At 37.1% G+C, this 21,737-nt stretch overlaps 1 protein-coding gene across 1 annotated transcript in view; it reads right to left on the bottom strand.

Moving 5' to 3' along the window:
• LOC139118854 (ATP-binding cassette sub-family C member 5-like) overlaps positions 1-21,737 on the bottom strand; it is a 43,004-nt gene continuing 21,267 nt past the window's right edge. Inside the window, exons 5-24 of the mRNA XM_070682366.1 lie at positions 13,388-13,561; positions 12,270-12,417; positions 11,536-11,684; positions 10,874-10,981; positions 10,423-10,665; positions 9,898-10,167; positions 9,538-9,741; positions 8,805-9,192; positions 7,979-8,166; positions 7,721-7,873; positions 6,754-6,883; positions 5,326-5,608; positions 4,815-5,001; positions 4,071-4,160; positions 2,993-3,182; positions 2,424-2,583; positions 2,090-2,168; positions 1,576-1,689; positions 989-1,153; positions 1-484 (exon numbers count right to left, since the gene is read on the bottom strand). Coding sequence (XP_070538467.1) covers positions 2,558-2,583; positions 2,993-3,182; positions 4,071-4,160; positions 4,815-5,001; positions 5,326-5,608; positions 6,754-6,883; positions 7,721-7,873; positions 7,979-8,166; positions 8,805-9,192; positions 9,538-9,741; positions 9,898-10,167; positions 10,423-10,665; positions 10,874-10,981; positions 11,536-11,684; positions 12,270-12,417; positions 13,388-13,561 — 2,931 coding nt within the window. The 3' untranslated portion in view covers positions 1-484; positions 989-1,153; positions 1,576-1,689; positions 2,090-2,168; positions 2,424-2,557. The remainder of the gene's footprint in view (positions 485-988; positions 1,154-1,575; positions 1,690-2,089; positions 2,169-2,423; positions 2,584-2,992; positions 3,183-4,070; positions 4,161-4,814; positions 5,002-5,325; positions 5,609-6,753; positions 6,884-7,720; positions 7,874-7,978; positions 8,167-8,804; positions 9,193-9,537; positions 9,742-9,897; positions 10,168-10,422; positions 10,666-10,873; positions 10,982-11,535; positions 11,685-12,269; positions 12,418-13,387; positions 13,562-21,737) is intronic.

Raw genomic sequence — 21,737 nt, 5'->3', positions numbered from 1 at the left:
AAGAATATCAAAAACTATTTTATTTGATGCACTAAACATGATTTTAATGTTCATCACTTTGCAGTTTACATCTATAAAATACAATGGTACACTTCTCCTACAGATTTTGGTAACAGTATGAAAAATCAAAGCACCTTGCAGCTTTCTGGAACAGTCACGACTTATCTTGTTCTGTGTCTTTTCTCGATAGTTATCCCTTCAAACAGATCTTTTAGGACGTCTAATCATATTTCACTGCACTGTTCTCTGTCGGTAAGGCAACGCACCTATCCCATAAATGTGCTATGTGAGAAACTGTCAATCCGGTGCTATTCCTATTCCCTCTACTATCGTACCACAAATGAATTGGATACCATCTCCTCAGTTGATAACATTCAAAGATTTAGGTCAAATAATCCACTACTTTCTCTGTGGCACTCATCATGCCACTAAACCAAGAATCAGGGTTGGCCAGAAGGGCAGATGGATTATCATACTCCACCACCTGCAGCGAGAGGATAAAATTGTTTTAATTTGCTGCTGCGTAATATGGTAACCATGTTGCATTCTTGTCCAACTTAACATTATTTCAAAATTGTCTGATGACACTCTTAACATACAATACACATAATTGGAGGTTACATTTTAGGCTGTCATAACTTCATAAATGTTGTTGCGTTATACTTCCGGAGGAATAATAATAATAATAATGGTGATCTGGCATATCAGGAGGCGAGTGTATCTTTAATTTAGCATGTGACATTCTATGACATTTCGAAAGCTTCATGTTTTTATTTCAAATATATAAAAATTAGGAGACTGTAATGTATTATTGCTACTGCTTAAATGCCTCTGTAGTTTTCAAAATAGCGTACAAACTTTTATTTCAGAGCAAATTGTAATTTGTCTACATTTTGACTTAATGTTATTTCGCAAGCCTTCTCACAAGACAGAAGGTCAAAGGGCAGGCTAAAATGTTCCAAACATCAAATGGATCATACTTTCTCACCTTTCCACTATCCATAACCAGTATTTTATCACAATTCAGAACAGTGTTAAGCCTATGGGCAATTATAAGCATTGTACAATTTTTAAATGCATCTCGCAGCGTCTGTTGTATTAGACTGTCTGTCTCAGTATCAATGGCCGCTGTTGCCTCGTCCAACATCAAAACCTAGAGAGAGAGAGAGAGTGTATACTATCGATGAAATATGCTACTTTAAGATTCTGCGTCTATCTTATCTCAGTTTGCAATTCCCTAGTGTCTGGAGTTTAGAAGTCACCTAAATACTGATTATAGACACTGTCCCTCGTTTTGTAATCACTTTTTGCAATCACGCCTACGTTCAGTTCTTTGTTTTCGACAAGCACAAATCGACACGGAACGAAATTTCATTCTTACTTACTTACTTACTTACTTACTTACTTACTTACTTACTTACTTACTTACTTACTTACTTACTTACTTACTTACTTAACGTGTGCCGGGAAACTCCCCTGTCCTTTTATGAACAAATACTTTTTCTATCATTTTGATTGTCTTCTATTTACACCATGGGAAGTAGAGAAAATGTTCGCAACTCATTCGTCATTTACCTTACACCTCCTCAGCAATGCTCTTGCCATACAGATCAACTGTCTCTCTCCAACTGAAAAATTTTCACCATTTTCAACGACTGGGGCTTCAAGTTTTCCCTCCAGGGCAAAGACCTGAACATAGCAATCAAAGATTTTTAACTTTCACGTTAAATTTGTGCATTTATAACAAAATTTGACTGCAGAGAACGTCAATATCACCGTGTTGGGTTTTAAGAAGCATCGTGGTCAACATATTCAATATTTGCAATGGCTCAATCAAACACAACAATTCAAATAGTATGTTTCGAATTCGTTTTCGCAAATATTCATGTACTAGAATTGCTATTATTTTCCGTTAAGTAAACAAACTTATATATCCCATGAGCATGAGGACGGATATCGATTTCATCACATCATGATATTAAAGTATGACAGATGATAGGAATCATTTATTGGCCTTTTATACATTCTTTAACATCCCCGTTGCATTGTTTTCATGTCAACAGTGCGTCCAGCAGTACCTTATCCTTACCGTGTCTTTCAGGTGAGTTTTTTCTAAGGATTTCCAGATTTCTTCATCGGAATATTGATCAAAAGGATCAAGGTTATATCTAAAAATAACAAGGGAGATTCTATTGACATGATATTGCAGTACAATAACGAAATGAGTCTTTTACTTAAATATAAATTACAACCAAGGATTATACTTTGCAAGATCGTCCCTAGCCTATCATTGAGATTTTGACCGACCTCTTGGCCAGAAAGCTGAGAGCAATTCTGTAGTAATATTGAACAGGCAAAACAACAGGCAGAATTTCATCATGGGGTTGAATTTAAAATTCAAATCATTCTGCTGGATTATGTACCTAATTGTTCCAACGAACAAGACGGGGTCTTGTGGAATGACAGACAACCTTGATCGCAGATCTTGTAATGGCATGTCAATTATGTTGATTCCATCGATGTGGATTGTGCCAGTTGTTGGTTCCTCAAGACGAAATCAAGACACACCAAGGGATGACTTGCCTGCACTGATGGTGAAAATAAAGAACGTTGCATAGCTTCATGCCGGCGTGGATGTGATTTTGTTTAAAATAACTAGCACGAAACATTTCAACATGTCTGTTACTGTAACTGTTTCCCACCTTGGCTTTTGTATGTGACGTAATCACATACTTGGAGTATTACATTACAAACAGTCATGAAACTTTAACAAATTTTGATAAGCATTATGACAATACATGACAATATGTATTGGTGCTATTAGCAAAACTTAAATTTTTTCTCATCAAGTGAATGTCGAAAGCACATTGACTAGGGTCAAACAAGTCCATATGGAAACATTTCTTTTAACATTTCCTGGAGTAGACAATATTTGATGTAAAATATTTCGTACACTTTTTCGTACTGGTACTAAAATCAAAGGTCAGCATACCTGCGCCTGTCCTGCCGACGATGCCAACCTTTTCCATAGAGTCTACATTAAACGTGATACCTTTAAGGGCCAGTGGAAGGTTATCCCGATAACGTATTGCCAAATTCTCTACATGAAGTTTACCATGTGAAGGCCAATTATCAGGTGGGCGATGTTTTGGCGTTTCCGATGGTTCTTCTGGCGTTAGGGTCTTTGTCATGCAAATGAGTAGGTAAGAAGTTTTTAATTTATGTTGTCAAATTATTTAGACTGCTACTGTTATAATACAATATCTGTCTCTCTAATTCAATGGTGCACCTCATCACTTACATAAATACAGTATACAACATAAATACAGTTTCACAAGAATATAAAAGTCAGATAAAGTGTTGTCAACATTAAAGGCTGGCCCAATAATGAAAATACTGTCCATCTGCAGAGCAAACTATTAAAACATAAATAAGTAGTGTGGTATTATATGCATCATACAATGAAAGACTGATACCACGCAGAGCCAGAATGTCACATAAATGCTTGAATAAGTGAAAAAACTGATGTTAGAAATATGATTGTGTGCCAGAAATAACTTGTGTTGAACAAATGTAAACCTTGCTCCAGTAAGGACAGTACATGAGTCTCGAATGCAACCGGAAATAAGCATGGAGGGCATAGACTAAAGTAAACAAAAGTCAAAACGCATGGAGGGCATAGACTAAAGCAAACAAAAGCCGGAGAGGAGAAATAGTTATAACCATAATGACTGTATTACTGGCCATAAATTAAATCCCAATATAATATCCAAACGGACTGCAACCGTTCAAGACATAAGTCAAATTTAGATCGACTCACTTGGAGGAGCAGCAGAATTGCAGGTAATAATTTTGTGTTCCTTTTTGACAATTTATGAATTATATTTACATGACAAAAATTCAATGCCCGTTATAAAACAAAAAATATGATCCAATGTGCATGATCGTCGATGACCATTATAAACCTATCACTATAACATCGTCGTTCAACGAAATAACAGGATTGTCTGCATTGACGTGCTCTGAAAACTATTTTGTATTTCCACACGCAAAATACACGATACAAATACCTTCAGGTAGTGGTAAATTCTTTCCACAGACGTCATCCTTGATTCAGCATCACCCGCTAGGCGAATACCAAACTGAAACTGACCTGCGAACTAATTAACAAGTTTAATGGTTGGGATTAATGTATTGACTAGACAAATAAGTAAATGTCTGCTAAATGTACATGTAAATGATAAACCAAAAACTATGTTTTTTTGTGTTTTTCAACGTTTTACAAAAATTCATTTGGAATCTAAGAGGCTTTTCATTGACATAGCTCATGGTTATTCGATGTGCCGACTGCAACACATCAAAAGCCCTGTAAATTTTTAAAATGATGAAATTAACTCATCCATAATTGGTGGACATGACTTGGATAGGATAATTCGTTTCAATCGTATGGTTTTTTTCACTGAAGAAGAAATAAATAAAAGAATCGATATGAAAATGACTCAAAACGAAATTAAAATTAATTAGAAACCCCCGTAAAAGATGGGTTAAACGAGATTTTAGCAAAATACCCGACCTAAAAAGCACAAGACCCGTTCACTGGTACGCATCCGTACCAGTGAGCCTCATGAAGCCAGCTGCGTGAACTAACATCTAATGTTCCTCTGTTTAGTGTGAATGTCTTTAATCTACCTGAATGTGTAAGATACTTTTCATGTCGGTGTCTTCTTTAAAATTCAACATATTTGGTTCCTCGCAAGATATTGTGACGAAATTCCGCACGTTTGAAAACAGAAGAACCTTAAGGTAGCATTTACCTGTACTGAATAGGACAGCGCAACTCCGATAAGTGTTGGTGAGACCATGCCTCGAGTAAGGACTGCCATCAGCCCCGTCAGTAAGGCTGTCATTATGGCGACAGTGTCTATTCGTACACCTGACCAGTGGCCACAAAGTAAAAATGAAGAGAAGGCCACTGTGTTCTTGTCCAGGTGTTTGGCGAACCTTAGTGTAAGAGGAAACAGAAATATGCCAAAATCTTGCACTGTTCTCATAATACATTTAGTGTGATGAACGAAGTAGTAAGAGAACTTCTTAAACTGCTGAAAGCCAATTACGCAGCTACTGCGTTTGCGGTTTAGTAATTGACATGGAAAAAGAAAAACGTGAAAGAAGTAAAAATAAAAATAACTTAAAGTACAAGGCCGTTGAAGTAAAAAGCTAAAGATTTAAAATCAGCTCTTTCGCAGGGTATCTTTGCAACGTTAGTGATCATTTACCAGGTGTATTAATAGGTTATAGATAATAGGTTATGGAAACTAAACTCACTTTGTTTTAAAATCATATTCTTTTTCGTAAGCATGAATCGTTGGAAGACCTTGCATTGTCGAAGTTACGTGACAGAACCATGGTGATCGAGTGAGGCTATCCAACCGTTTGCAATCACGCATTCCATGGTGATAATATTTGAATGTGAAAATGATTATCAAGGCGAAAGGTATCAAGGCTATCATCATCCATGGAAACACGATCAGTATCGACAGACATGAGAAAACGGCTGTGCTCATATAGACAAGCATGTTCTCTATTTCCCTTGACAATGAAACATCAACTGAAAGAGTACGAAGAACAACTGGTTAACACTGAAAATTGTCACTTTTACCCTCTTTCTCACATTCGTCCTGCTTGAGTTGAAAAACCACGTACAGGGCACATTATTGTAAGGGCAATAATACCTAAGTTGCAGTTATTCGCAACATCACAACCTTTAGGGAATTTTGAACATCAGGAGCTTTACTTTTAATTGAAAACAGCCTACTATAAATATACACGATTGACTCAGATCCAGTCTGTTAATAGAGAATTTACATTTAATCAGTGTGACACAAAATGTAACTTATACCATACTCCTCGCAATTTCACTCTAACGAGGCTATTTAACTTCAAAGTAACCACCTTCCCTCTGTTGTTTCAGTAGTATCCTTAATTTGACTTGATGTTAATTTCATTGGCAAAATACGAATGGAAATTGTAGACTCTCACTGGTTCAGTTTTTACGTGTGTTCAACTTTGTAGAAGTCTGCACCTTTATTGACTGTTCATTTCTAACTAACAACATGCGTGGTTACAACACGTTGTTCAGTCGGTCAAAAGTCAATCCCTTTTTCATACGAATTACCTTACACAAAATCATAACGTTCCGCTTGGTACATTTGTAATCATATATACTCACATACGTTTGGTACCCACATATTCACTGTGATTTCAACATAGAAGGTTAACATTCTCTTGACAATCACATCTACCGACATTACAACACAGTCGGCGACATTCTGTAGTTCACAAAATTAGTCAGGTGTTGAAGCAAAACTTACACATTAAAGCGAAACTATATGGGTAGTTTTGACTGCCAGAGAACCAAATTTATGCTTTTCGCTGCAATGATGTGTTGCTATTGTAGCTCCTGTTCGTTGTGTACAAGTATGTGTATGTCATATTAGTTAACATAGCCATTACAAATCTTAATGTCTTTGTCATGGCCCAGGTCTATATTTCCCTGTACAAATAATTACTCACAAATTGACAAAGTACAAAATGAAAGGCACTATAGTCCTTTCCATAGACGAAACTTTAGGATTTATGCACTCCCGGTTGTCAGACAAACAGGTTATGATTGGTTTCTCGAATGTAGCAGAGTGCGTAATATACGAAGCCGTTCTTTCTGTTAGGAAGTTGTCAAATATAATTTAAGTTCACCTTCATCCTGGTCCTTTGAGAATCTGTTGATAATTCTGCCTGATGGAGTAGTATCAAAGAAACTCATCGGACTTTGGAAGACCTTCTTAAGCAGTTGATCATGTAAATTACTTGATGAATGGAAGGTCGCCTGTAAAGAAATGTAAATTTGTTTGATGGTGACTAATGAAAGGTAATTTTTTCTAAGCCATGTCTCACATTCAAATCCGGTAATATCAGTCATACTTCTATTTTCTCATGGTTGCCAATTATCATATCCAGGAAGACGTCAAACAAAGTTAAAATAAACGATAGAAAAATTTAATAACAGTTCTCTCAGGTAATTTAAAAACAGAAGGGGCTCACCAATAATTCTCTAGCATGACTATTGTTGGATCTCAAAAGCAATATTACGAGCTTTTCCACATTTCTTGCATTCAGTAAAATGCATGATAAGCTTTATTCTCATCTGCTAAAGTCGCCCAAAGACAAACACTTGAATTATAACGATATTATGATTAGATCACATCAGCAATGTTATTAAAGCGGTGTATCCTGAACAACTCTACAAGATTAGAAATAAGGTCATAGTCAGGTCACAGTTTTGCAACAATATAGTCGCCACCGTGGATATTGACAACCGCAAACACTGAGAACATAATACGGTAGACAATTTTTCAGCCATGGTCAAATTTAGCAAGGTGTGATTATGACTTCGAATTTGATTGCTTTGCAATGTTGCAATATTTGTGTCACTTTGCTACAATTTTAACGAGTGTAACATGCTAGCAGGGTACGCTTAGCCATATTGGGGACACCTGGTACCGCCACTTCTCAGCAACTGTTCAGGATGACACTTTTAATATAGTTTTCCTTTTGTTTGTGGACTGGCAAATTATCTACCATGAATGATACTGATTATTAGACCTGTTTTGATTTCATTCTTTGAAATATCATTTATAGGCACTAGAAGGCCACTGACACTTACTTTAACATATGCCACACATCGGAGGACAGTAAATAGTATTAGCGCAGCCAGTATACCCAAGAATACATAAACATAGAACATCATATCTCTATCTTCTCGTTCATAGGTAATGCCATCTGCTGTCTCGGTACCATTTATTGCCGTATTGGTACCCTGTAAAAACAAGAATTCAAAAACATGGTTTGACATTTTTTGTTGTTAAACGTGATTGCTTTTATTACGTGACGTACAAGTCCGGTCTGTGTTACATAACCTCACCCTTTCCGTTTGCTGAATAATCCAGTATGCCAACCACCAGGTGCAACCTGCGTTACTGCCCACTGCAAGAAGAAACAACAGCAACACCAATAGAACAACTCCATATCCACCAGCCATCTTCACGTAGCAGTGGTAGGTCTTCCAACTAATGCTGCCTTCTGTTTTTTCTTCCGCGGTCATCAGCTTGCCTATATGTTAATGGATATATTTTTATTTTGCTAGTTTTAAAAGCTGGATGTTATTATAGGTGATTTACTAAAAATATATCGAGAGCTGTGAAATACTATCGCGCGCCTTTCACGTCGTAAGTTATAATCCTCCCCTAGTATTTCAACAATAAAATGGAGTCTTTATAGTGTATCTAGTGAGACGCGAATGCAAAAACAATGTCATTTGTAAAGATGAATTTTCGGTTGTGCTGCCTATTAAAAATTTATGATTTCTATGGATCAGATACTACATATCGAAGCAAATGTCATCATTACTAAATGAAAGAGCTCATAATACTTAAAACTCATTTACCTCTATGACAGTGTTTGAATATAATGTGTCCATTTTTAAAGCGTTGCTCTTTCAGCACATGTAGCATTTTGCTATTTTTTTAATATAATATTCCATGCATCTATTTGCGTTAATTGTTTAAAACAAAGCTGTGTCCGACAAGTTCACATAGTACCATGTTATGACCACTTGCAGGCAAAGGTCATGTTTACTGAATCCTAATAATCGGAAATTATCATTACTGACTCGTTTATCGACATTTACTATTACTTTACGGTGAACTTTGACAAATATACATTGCAGCGTCTAAATGCACTGAACTCACCATCAACTTTCTCATTACTATCAGAAAACTTCGTACTTCGTTCTGTCATCCCCATTGATTCGTATTTCGTTTGCTTATGAAGTCCTCCTGAATTCCTTAACCTTCGCCCATCAAAATCCGGGTTGTGTTCATCCGTCGAATGTTCACGCCTGTGAGACGTAACCTTTCCTTGTGAACTTTTACTAGATTTGTGAATAATTTCTTGGTTACTGTCAGCGTTACCATTATGTTGAGTGTCATCAACAATGCCGTTTTTATCTTCATCAGAGTGGAATGTCTTGAGTAACGCAGAGTATTGACCATCAGCTGCTACAAGTTGAAGATGAGTTCCAGATTCCAGAACTCGACAGTCCTTCATGACGTAGATGTTGTCACAACCACTGAGATACTAATTTACAGGGGATGACAAGAAACCACATTTTCAAACCTCGCTATGCCTACACAACATTTGCTATGATTACTCTTAAGAACAGACTATGGTATATCTGACCAAACAAAATCTGTTTAATAATCGCCCATATTCTTCTGAGGAGACACATTAAGATTAAATTATAATACAAGCTGTGTTGCTACTGTTGATGATGAGTGAACAAATATAGGATCAATCTTAGTTTCAGTTCAATAAGCATCAACAAACAACTGATTAAACACTGTGATGTTCCTTTGTCGTCTTCTTACCACTGTGGATAAAAAATGTGTCTTTTACTTAAGGAAAGTCTGCATAGTTACCTACCTGAAGCTGATGGGTTACAAAAATCACACTTTTTCCTTTTAGGGCTCCCCTTATGTAGTAATTGAAAATATGCTGTCCAACCTTAGCATCGACTGCACTTAATGGATCATCAAGAAGATAGATGTCACGATCAGCATACAGAGCTCTTGCCAAACTGACCCTCTGTTTCTGACCACCACTCAAGTTTGTACCTCTCTCCCCAATCTGTAATTTCACCAGCATTTTTTTTAAATATAAGGAGATACTAAAACATGTATTTATGGCTAAAGAGAATGTACAAATACTAATACATTGATTAACATTTCAATACTTTTATCAGTTTTGTTTCATGATCTTGTGCAATTTAACATCTAATCATACCTCTGTAAGATCTCCGTTTGGTAGTTGTTTTATATCTTCTTCCAGAGCCGAAGCAAACACTGCAGCTTTATACCGTTCCTGTTCATAGCGCTCGCCAAATAAGATATTTTCTCTGAGAGTATCATTAAATATCCATGCTTGCTGAGACACATAGGCTATGGTGCCGTCAATCTTCACTTCCCCGGATGTTAATGGCATCTGTGACAAAATGGCTGAAATAAGGGATGACTTTCCACTCCCAACACTACCACAGACACCGATGATTCGACCCTGTCAAAGCAAAATAGATACATGTAGCAGTTATCCATTTCAAGTGCATACTTTTACTGCAAACTCTTGTAAATTTCGACGGAAACGGCATATAACGTTTGTGATTTCCCTTCAATAGAGAAATTTTGATTCTTATGTATGTCATGGAGCAAATATTGCCATAACGCCGCCAATAGTTGTAAAAAAGAAAAGATGGCAATAGTTCAGAATAACTTATTGCAGCCTTTATCAATTAAATAGATACTTGAACAATACCTTGTTTAAAGTTAGGTCAATATTAAACAACCCGTTTATGCTAGTCGCAGAACTGTGATTTTCAACGTTACTGATATCAGCGCTTGTAGACAACAACTTTTCTTCCCTGTCTGGTTTTGCTCCTTCGTCACCATTTTGTTCATTTTTGTCCCAGGCGAATGTTCCTTTGCTAATGTGTATAGCGACATGGTCATCGTCGGGTTTGAGTGTGTGCGATTGAGGTTCTGCTGTCTGCAGGAATATCTTGGGGGAATAAAATAAAACAGATAAATTTCAATCTCTTTGAAAACTTTTGACTGATTTATTTGAAGTGATTTAACAGATTAATATTAAATTATTTTATTATACTTCCTGAACGCATATGGATGAGACCCAAATATTAAAATCAGTTAGACACAGATAAGTCTGTACTGATCTGTTCAAATGCATGGAAAATAATTATAATCTTTACCTGCATCCTTTTAGCAGCAACATAGGCTTCACTTAACACTTTCATTGCTTTTGGAGCTGCAATTAGTGCCGATCTCGTAAGGGCAAACATTGCCACTACAGCGAAGGCCTTTAGGTTGAACAAAAACGAAAATCAGTTGTTATTACGACATGCATCTTTTGGTGATTGTAGAGCCATGAATGTTTTATTTGACACGACCACTTCTAATTTTAACTATAAGCCATGTAAATTTTAATTATAATTCGTTTTGACTAATGGCAAACATGCGTACCAAATATAAAATTGACAGTGATGTGATGTGAAATATACTGATATTGACATTCATGAAGCAGATAATATACATTATATGCTGAATACAAGAATTTGGGGACCGAAAGTAGATGATTTTTGTTCAACGTCAGGAGTCAAATTATGCACATTGCGGCCTGTTCAGACTGTGTGTTAGAGTAAGAGTTAATGCTTACATCGGCTCAGGTCTGGCCGACAAAACCGTCTCAAAACTGAAACGTTTCAGGACCACTAAGAACTGTTCACATGTCATGTGTATGCCAGTATTTGATGTGAGATTTTCAGAAGTGTTTCAATGGACCCTGTGTGAACACGATATTATGACGGGTAAACAAATCCGGAGACTATTCCCTCTCAGGTACAGTGAAACTTACCGAAGCTGCTGTAAGATCATTTCCCAAGGCAATGTGAATCACAAAGGTAACAGCTATTGCAATACCCTGTACCATTGCATTTGAAGCCCAACTCATACTCTCCACAAAGCCAGCGATTTGAAGGATTTTCTTTTCCTTTTGTCTTATTTCTAGATATATAAAACATATATTTTATTCTTCCTAGGAAGTGAATCTGAAGGATAGTCCTCGCTTTGAATTATTGAACTATGTTTCACAATATTTGGTTTTTTGACACCAGTATATATCATGTTGGTTGCTATGAGGCGAGCAAAGTAAATCAGGTAAAAATGTGTGCTCGATTCGGGAAAATGCTGAAATTCGATAGAGTACATGTGACTGAAACAAACATACTTCGTTCAGAAAAACAACCACCAACGCGATATCAAAGGATGCATATTATGACATGAGCTGAAGCAAACACCGAAATGGTACGTAAAAGCATACGCAACGAAGTGTCAAGTTTTCGCAAATGTAGTGTATGCTTAAAAGTTTAAACAGGCCGATATCAATGCATTTCAGACGTAATGATCATTTAAGAGAAAATTTGCATGATTGTGCAATCTTTCTGCAGCATTGTGGACTGACCTGTAGAGTAATGGTTGATAACGCGATTATGCAAGAATTACAATACAATCTTGACCCTCACACACATTGGCCATGAAGAAAAACGCTCTCAGACTGATCACATCAGACTCACCCAAATAACTACTTACCTGCAATTTTCTTTGTAAAGGGTTCCTCCCATGCATACATCTTGATAAGTTTGATACAATTGGTCATTTCGCTTACCATACGTACTCTGGTATCGGTGATTCTGACTGCTTTCCACCGAAAAGAACCAAGAAGTCGTGATAGCATGGCCTGCCAATGAGAAAGGGAGTCACAAATACGATTTGAGCTAATAAACTTTGATTTCTACTGATTGGCAAAGTTTAAGATCTAGAAACATAATATTTACCTGAGAAAATTGTGTGGAAGAGTTCATGTCACGCGAAATATTTATTGTCTTAACGTACAATACTACTTTAGAGGACAAAAGTACTGCAATCGCCTTGCTTTGAAGGTTGGGAATTTAGCCCAGCGGTTTCGAATGCCTGCGACTTTACTAGGTGAATCGGTGCAATACGTTGTGAGTTAATAATTTACTGAAATTAAGTGCTTAGGCGCATGCAGGTGAGTGAAAGCAACTCATGAACAGCTCTTTGTATGGTGAGACTCGACCTTTGACATAGAGGGAAAATGGGCGACTTCCTTTAGATGCTCGGCCAAAAACTTCGACATGAATATCCAATGTTTAACGGGGACATTGCGATTTAATAAATTCATTGCATTGATTAAACTTTTGTCTTTACATCGTTGTTTATAAGCGTTTCACAGAAGGAAATGAAAGTAATGTTGTAATAAGACTTGGTAGTGTTTATTGCCTGCATGTCCTTACAAGGCAAACTATAGTATGGAAATGGTGTGCCCACACTCTGACAACTTATTGTAATGGTATATATGTTTATATGTCGTGCCGTACATTTGTGAAGTGTTCGTGTCATTCATAATCATTCTTGTACAGACCTACGAGGAACACGCATTTAAGAAATCTTGAACGTTTTCCTTTCATATAACTTGCATCATATTGGGAAGATTGACTTCTTCTGTGTGAATGGCGGACAACTTCGCCATCGCATGTTAATCATCAGTTGTTCGTAGGACTTCACCATAAACGAAACATACTAACTTTTTGAAATATTTGTGCTCGGTCGTATTGCATAGTTTCTTTACAAACTTCCGGGAAAGGAAATGAGAATGATCAAAAACAAGACAAGGTAGCGCTCATTACCTGCAATGCCCATGTGAGGAAAAACAGAGAGCTCCCACATAGAGCCGCTGGACCCAATACATACGTCGTATATATCACAGTCAGAAGCAAAATTAGTGGTCCATTGAAAACAAAATGCACTTGATTACAAGCGTCGACCAAGCGATCTCCGTCATTAGTGAATAGATTTATAATCTGCAGCAAAAGTATACGGAATATTGTTGTCAAAAACAGCCTTTGAATTGTGACCTTCATGGACTGAAATGCGACTAATTTATTCAGCATATATTGAATGACATGCATGAACAATAGAACAGTTCTGCCAATGATCCCTGCCGGCGATATTACACACTTTAAAATGATTATACATATTGTCAATTACCGTTTTGATCTGTTTTATATGACCCTCTGATTGTTGAATACAAATCACACACAAATGCTTTCCCTGTTTCGGGATGATTATAAATACATCTTATGCAAACAATTGATGTCTCGTGGTCTACTGACCAAACGATACAAAATATTGAAAATATCTAGAAGCTGTCATTTAAAAGGAATCTTAAAATATTGTGCTATTTTGTTCATGACACTTGTCTCCATTTATTTACAATGTGTAAATGGCAATAAATTCCTTTCAACTGAACATTAAGGCGACCATATTGGAGGAGAAATGATCACTATGATTTATGGGACGTCAGTAATTAATTGTATTCAAAACTACATTGGCATATTTCGTGGTTAAATATCTCAAAAACTGTTAATTTGATCAGAGATGCCTTATGTTCGGCGCAAACAACCACTTTGGAGACTTCATTACAACTATTGTCAACAATCATTCAAAAAAGCTTAATTAATGTATGTGTAGTTCACTACACATCGGAGTACATAGTGCATCAACAAATATTGCATGATTTGATATTTATTTTCTATAAGTTAATCCCTTGTGTAATAAAACGTTCTTAATGTAAAGCTTATTATATGTCAGGCAATCCAGCAATGTAGTACATAGTATATGCATGTTTTGTGCAGTTTATTATTTCTGTTAAAAGACAAGTCTACTGGTTATGTTTGTGCGAAAGTGTATGATTTAATTTGCAGGTCAATTTATGAGATGTATGTAATAGAGAACAAAACCATGAACCCGTAGTCAGTCATCAAATTGCAATGTAGTCATGTTGTGACCTTATCTTACATATATCACCACTTCATTTTAAATCGTGTCTTAACAAAGATAGCGTCCTTGAAAATCGAGCAGCTTACCTCTCCGATAGTTTTACCTTGTAAGTTCCGGAATCTCAGTACCTTATTGTAGATAAGTGTCAAGATAGCACATCGTAGTTGTAGAGCAGTCCTGACTTGTATTTGGTTGGAAGAATTCAGTGCTACTGACTTCATTGTTTCTGACAAGGCAAGTCCAAAGGCCAGCCGTAAGCCGTAAAGTAAATTTGACTCATTGCTCTGAGCATAGGCGATCATTTGACGTAACAACATCTGAAATCAAAACGAAAACGAACTTACCACTGCGTAAATGGAATAACCAGAGAGAGAGAGAGAGAGAGAGAGAGAGAGAGAGAGAGAGAGAGAGAGAGGAGAGAGAGAGACAGGGGGGAGAGAGAGCTCCTAAAACCTAAAAGTGCACTTAGTTTTACTGCCTTTATTCTTACCGCATTGAAGAATGATCCCAAAGAGAAGAAGCAAATACAACCTATAGCAATGCTACATCGCCGTCTAGTGAACTTGACAAACACTAATGGTAGAGATGCTTTATCAATTCCTTTTCTGTGCACTTCATCCTTCCACAGTTCTTCCAATCTATCGATAAATGAGAAAGGGATAAAAGGCGCAGCAGCAGTAATGATCAAAGTGGACTGCTTTCAATAATGATGTTTTTCAACTTCACAAACTATTCCTTCTTGCAATTTCACAGCCCTCTCCTTAGGAATTACGGCTTTACAGATTCGTTTAATTGTTGAATACTGTTAATATTACATTGAAATGTAGATGGTTTGTATTACAGTACTTTACCATTACTAAAGTGTTACCTTTAAACAAGTGCTTGATTATCTTTCTTCCTTTAGTGTAAATATATCTTTGAAGAGTAATTTCAATTTTAGATTTTAATTGGTTTCCATTCGATTTTTTTCGAAATTTGAATTGGCTCAAGATGCATCAAGTAAATAAGAAAGAGGCATGCTGAATGCAACATAGAGTCCTCGAAATTGAGCTTTTAAAATTGGGATTTTAATGGAAGATAAGAAGACTATATGAAGAAGATGTGTCCACATACCTTCTGGCATTGTATTCGGCAGAGTCAGCCTCTGTGCATACCCAAAGGTCGCTCAACTTTAAGCCATGTCGGTATGCTTTCTTTATAAGAGGAGTCAACCACGTTAGGTAAAGAAAGGGGAAAAGTCCAAACCTTTCCTCTGTTAAATATTTCTTATCGCTGTTGACACAAGAAAATTCTCACTTTAAAGTGGTCATAGTAACTAAAAAACTTGAGATTTGTGCTTAAACGTCTTTAGGGCGACGTCAAAAGATCGATGTTTGAAAGAAAACTTAATTGCTTAAGTTTGAGGTGGGGGTTTTTGGCCAAATTAATTTCTGTGCAGTCAAAAACAATTTAACGTCTTTATGGCAAATTTTATGATTTCAAGTCTGTTTTTTGTACGCTAAAACCGATCCAGTCACCTGCATTTTTGTTACTTTATAATGGTTTTCAATTTTTATTTAATTCAATGGTACATTGGTACGTCGTTTGAAAGAAATGTACAGGGTATGAGTCCGCAATGTTTTTCAATTTTAGGTCAGTTAAGTTAGAAGGGGGGATGGGGGGGTCTGAGGCCAAACTTAAGCAATTAAGTTAGATTTATTATATTGAACTTTTGGTGTTGTCCCTTATACAATAAGGATTACCCTCTATCGGCGAAAGGTACAGAATCAACATTTGGAAGACTCAATGTCCATGCTAAGTGGCAGCACATTATAAGATTATTTATAGCACAAGTCAGATTACTTGATATACGATAATATGCACATATACACTAATCAAATACTTAAAGTATACATTAAGTATACAAATAAAATACACAATTGCAGTGTACTTTTGCTCCGCAAAGATCTGCGTTATGCATACTCGTACTGCATAACTGTACGTTACGTTTATCAACACATTGATATGTTCCATATACCACCACTAATGTTGTGTTGCATATACGTCCACATACGTTAATATGCTGAACGTATATCAAGCATTTTACCAAGTGTGAGTGGCTATGTGTTCCCTGACAGGCTATTTCGGGACCAGCCCTGTGATTTAAATGAATACTCGGACTTCACTTTGCTGTTTAATATTTAACAGTCTGTGTTCCGTTGTAGTCTGCAGGTGACAAATCGAAATTTTGCACTGTTAACAATTGAGCAAGGCCTTACAAATCGGCGTCCTTTATCGGTTGAGTGGTTAATTTCCACCGCTTCTTTTTATTATCATCGGCTTCAATAAGTCTGTCTCTGCTGCTGTAGATAGGAGAGCGTTCATCATGATTGATTGACATCTCGGCTCTTCAATTATCTGAAACTTTAACACAGAAAATATAGCAGTTTACTTAGATAAAATCACTAAATGACTCATAATCAGTTTACTGGTCGTCGTGTTCATTGTACATACAAGCGAATGTTATCCCATAGTAAAGCACGCCACATGCTCATTTGCTCATTGCATGTCCCAATTTGCCATAATACGCCACGAGAAAATATATACGACTTGTCCCTACTGTTTGAAAGAAGTGACGTCAGATGGCATTATTTCCGAAAACTATTTCCCTAGGGAAATGGTTTTCGAAAATTGCCCGGTCACGTGAACATAGCTTGGTGTCGTCTGTCTGTCGCTTTGAAAAAATGGCGTGTGATAAGGGCATGATGAGCGCCCGGGATGAGCAACGAGCATCTGTGTGTAAAACAGCAAGATTTTCTATTTCAACCGGACATGAACTTAAAGAGCTTATTGACAACAACGATTCAAGTTCAACCACGAATGTTATACGGTATGCTAAAGACATTGGGCTTTGTTGTGAAGAAATTGGCACCACTATGAACACTGTTGAGAATCGCCTTGTAAACTTCTCATAATGTATTCATCAAATATTTAAAACAACATAGAAGAGCGTGAGCATGGGGTGTATTACAAAACACCTATAACTTGGTCTTTATTCAGGCTATAGCACCCGTATAGTCCCCTCGTGGTCTTTCGTTACCAGAAATACATCGCTATACCCTATACGGCCTCGGGGAATAGCGATGTGTGTTTCTGGTAACGCATGGCCCCTAGGGGGAATAAACGGGCGCTATAGCGCTCAAGACCAGGTAATAGGTGTTTAATATGACATGAAACACAGTCGCTTAATTGTACTTAAACGGGTCCAAGTTGAGTAAATTCACAGTATTCAGAAAACTGCATCTTTGAGACCTTCGCCAATTGAGACAAAGAAACGTACTTACATGATACTGCCCATACTGTGGAAGTTGACTCGATCGGATTTAACTTCACGAAAATGTCTACAATAAAGACTGGAGATTTAAAAGCCCTTCAAGCCCAAACTATTCTGCTCCCTTACCTGCTGGAAGTATACCTTCTTGCACGAAAAATGCAGAAATTTAGCGACGGTAAATGTGAACATGGATTGAATACAGCTGATGTTTGTTGAGTGTGTTCAAACCTCGTCAGAACCTGCATGATGAAACATTTTTGTGTGTCAACAGATAACGTCTTTAAATTAGGTCATAGGTATATCTTTGATGCGCACGTTGTTTTTACATTTTAAGCGTAGGCTTTCACACACGTGAGTTATCGTGGTATCGATGGACGATTGTCTGTCTGTCTGTCTGTTTGTCTGTGTCTGTCTGTCTGTGTGTCTGCCTGCGGATGCGATATCTCAAAAACCGATGATCAGATTTGAATTAATTCTGGTACTTAGATTCTGTTTGGAAATGAGAATACTAGATTAAGTTCTGCTCGGTGTGGTTAAAATAGTGAGATATTAATATAATGAAGATGTGGGGTACGATATGATTGGTTTACTATGTTGAAAGAATACATATCTGTGGCAGGTACCACATTACATTTCAAACATTTAGAAGTAGTGTAGGAGTAGCTGTATGAAATATCTCATTTGCCAATTTGTCCGAAAGATTTCGGTAAAAACAGGGACGTTAATTTTCCACAGCATCAATTGCGAAGGTGTACTCCTGTAACGCGTTTCGGCAAAAGTGCCTTATTTTACATTTCATTTAAAAGCTTTTGTGGCACGTTACACCTATCCGCGGACATCTACTGTAAAGCCTGTGACTGAAAGCAATTAAAATTGTGTGTGTACCGGCAACGCTAATCACATATTTTGCTTTGTCTGTACGAGAATATACATGACATGAATATGACATATGTTGTCACATTTAACCGTTAAGGAAGAAACAAAATGCCACATACCTCCTATGCTTGGAAATTGCAATTGTGTGTAGCATAAAAAACGTTCTAGAATATTCTCATGCTATAAACTGGTAAAGTATAACCTAACCAAAAGCGAAAATGATGTAATGTTCAGTTTTAGCACCTATTCTCCGTAAATAGCACGGTAGTTTATTGAAATGAGTCGAATTCCGTCATCGACATGCCTACCTTTCTGTGTGCCTTTATATATTTCATTCCGACTCTTTCTCTGTCTGTCTGTCTCAATTTGTATGTATGTATGTATGTATGTATGTATGTATGTATGTATGTATGTATGTATGTATGTATGTATGTATGTATGTATGTATGTATGTATGTATGTATGTATGTATGTATGTATGTATGTATGTATGTATGTATGTATGTATGTATGTATGTATGTATGTATGGACGGACGGACGGACGGGCGGACGGGCATCTGTCAGTCCGTACGCACGCATGCGTGCATTCATGCATGTATGTATGTATGTGGGTAGGTACGTTCACGTCGCTGTTTTTATATAAAAAGTTATGACTTGTTCAATGAGCGATTTTGTGACAGTAAACGTCATTCTATTGAATCATGAAAATGAGCTTAAAGAGTGAAAATCGTGCTACTAAAGCCGCAGGGATCTAGTAAATTTAGTATAACGTCTTATTTTTTGGACATTCGTACATATGATGACGACGACATTCGTCGGGTTACGTTTTAGTAATATCTGAATGTTGCTATTTTTATAAAATGTTTTGTCATATTTCTGTATGAGTTTATTACAGATTCCATGATAAAAAGATCAAATGGCCAAGAAATTGGATTTACAAGATTCCAAACATATTTCCATCTTAATAGGTTCATCAAGAATTAATGGACGTTGTATTTTAGAGATATTTGTTAAAATTGTTTGGCTAAAAATAGCTTTCACTGAATAAAAATATGTGTGATACGATGGGCCAAATTATGTATCTCTCTCTACATTCTGATAGGAATTAAAATGAACAGAGTATCAAGGACGCCGAAGTTGTTATGATAGGACGAGAGTTCAAGCCGGTAACTAGTAATATATCATGCCTAAAAACAGGCCCCTCGACATGGATAGAAGGTAAACGCTAAAAGGTGTTTACAAATACTACAATTCGGCGTTAGATAATTAAATGAGCCAAAAAGCAACGTAAACGTTATGAAATATTGCTTTAGAGCTATAGGAAATTGAAATGGTGCTTCGTCAAACTAGCGTTTCAACTGTTTATATTCGGCCCTTTTCCACTGTTACTGTCAAGTACGCATTCTTGGAATCCCTCTCGTTAACGCCGAATTTCCGTTCGATATTGGACACTCAATTTGAAAATCTGCTTTCTCTTTTTTTAATGCTTAAAGCAACGTTAAAACGACAAATAAACACCTAAAATACAAATGTTGATGTAATGTAAGATGACAGTGTTGCGCTCGTAGTTAGGGAAATGCGAGTTTTGGTACCAGTCTAGATCGTAATACTTTCAGTTACTCAATCTGGCACACCAAGATGGTGATCGTAGCACCACTTTAAATCTTTATTTCAAGATGGCAACTTGACACTCCACGTCTAAAATGGTAAGTCGTCAGAGTACATTCACTAGAAATTATATACTTTTCTAAACTTATATAACTACAAAATTATGCAATGGTCATTAGGGCATATTTTCCGCCAGTCTTTGATTGTTTCTTAACATTAAAGTGGCACTCCCACTTGGTAACATTTTTAAAACACATTTTTAATGCCAACGGTCGATATTTGACGTGGCGACTGCGCGCGGATCGCGAGATATCGATAAAAACATGTCATTTCCCGAGCGTATTTTTCACATCCCGAAGTTTTACGATCGTTTCTGATTATGACCCGAATTCCCCCGAAGGTTTGTTGTTGTGCTGATTGACGATATTCTAGGGAGTCCATAATAAGTTCGAACGATGCAATTAATTTACCTCCCACTGCGAAGACTTTATATACAGCATTATGCCTTTACCTCAGGTAAGTTTTTTTAAAACTTCTCCTTAGTTTTTGTTGTTTTCATTATTCTCAATCAGTTGTATTATATTTTAACCAATACCACATAAATATCAGTTTTTACGTGTAAAATATTAGCCGCCTCTGATGACTACATTTTGTCGTCTGCCACACAGTTACGTGTGGTTCGCCGTGTGGATGCATCTATGCATACCAGGCGGCGGCCGCTACGTATCAAGCGCACGTAACTGTGCTAGTCACCTAGCGAATTCTGGTGGAATCAGCAAACATTGTTTTTCATTCTTTTGCTAAGTCAGTAAAACTCAGCTTCTCCCAGGGGGCAGGACCGATCACCGACGCGAGAGGTACTGTGGCTTACAGCAGCGTCAGCGTAGACTCGTACTCCATAGTTTAGTTGACAATGGCCCCAGTGCCGAACGTTCGATGTTCGGGCGGAAGCTGAATTTAAGTGGGCCAAAAAGATTATTTAAACTTTTACTTTTTTGAGGACATGGTTTTATCAATATCTCACGATCCGAGCGCAGTCGCCACGTCAGATATTGTCCGTTGGCATTAAAAATATGTGTTTTAAAAGTGTGACCAAGCGGGAGTGCCACCTTAAACATGATCACACCATGGAATATCCCGTACTCGATTGTTCTCATTCAAGTTTTACTATGACGCTATCTCCTGTCTCCTTCTCGAATGATCTTGAACCAACCTTCACACGCCTTGGCCATGTGACAGACGCTTCGTGATAACATCTCCACAAGAGAGGGCGTTACAACGGATTTTATCCAGTGCGGGTTTAGATCTCGATAAATATAGCACACGTTTAGTGGCTCGCGCTGTATGTCACGCAATGTCCCAAACCTCAGGTATATCACCAGCGGCGGAGGGTTTCAGG

Source organism: Ptychodera flava, chromosome 19 (assembly GCF_041260155.1).
Source record: "Ptychodera flava strain L36383 chromosome 19, AS_Pfla_20210202, whole genome shotgun sequence".
Taxonomy (NCBI): Eukaryota; Metazoa; Hemichordata; class Enteropneusta; family Ptychoderidae; genus Ptychodera; species Ptychodera flava.
This window is presented reverse-complemented; position numbering and strand designations above follow the sequence as displayed.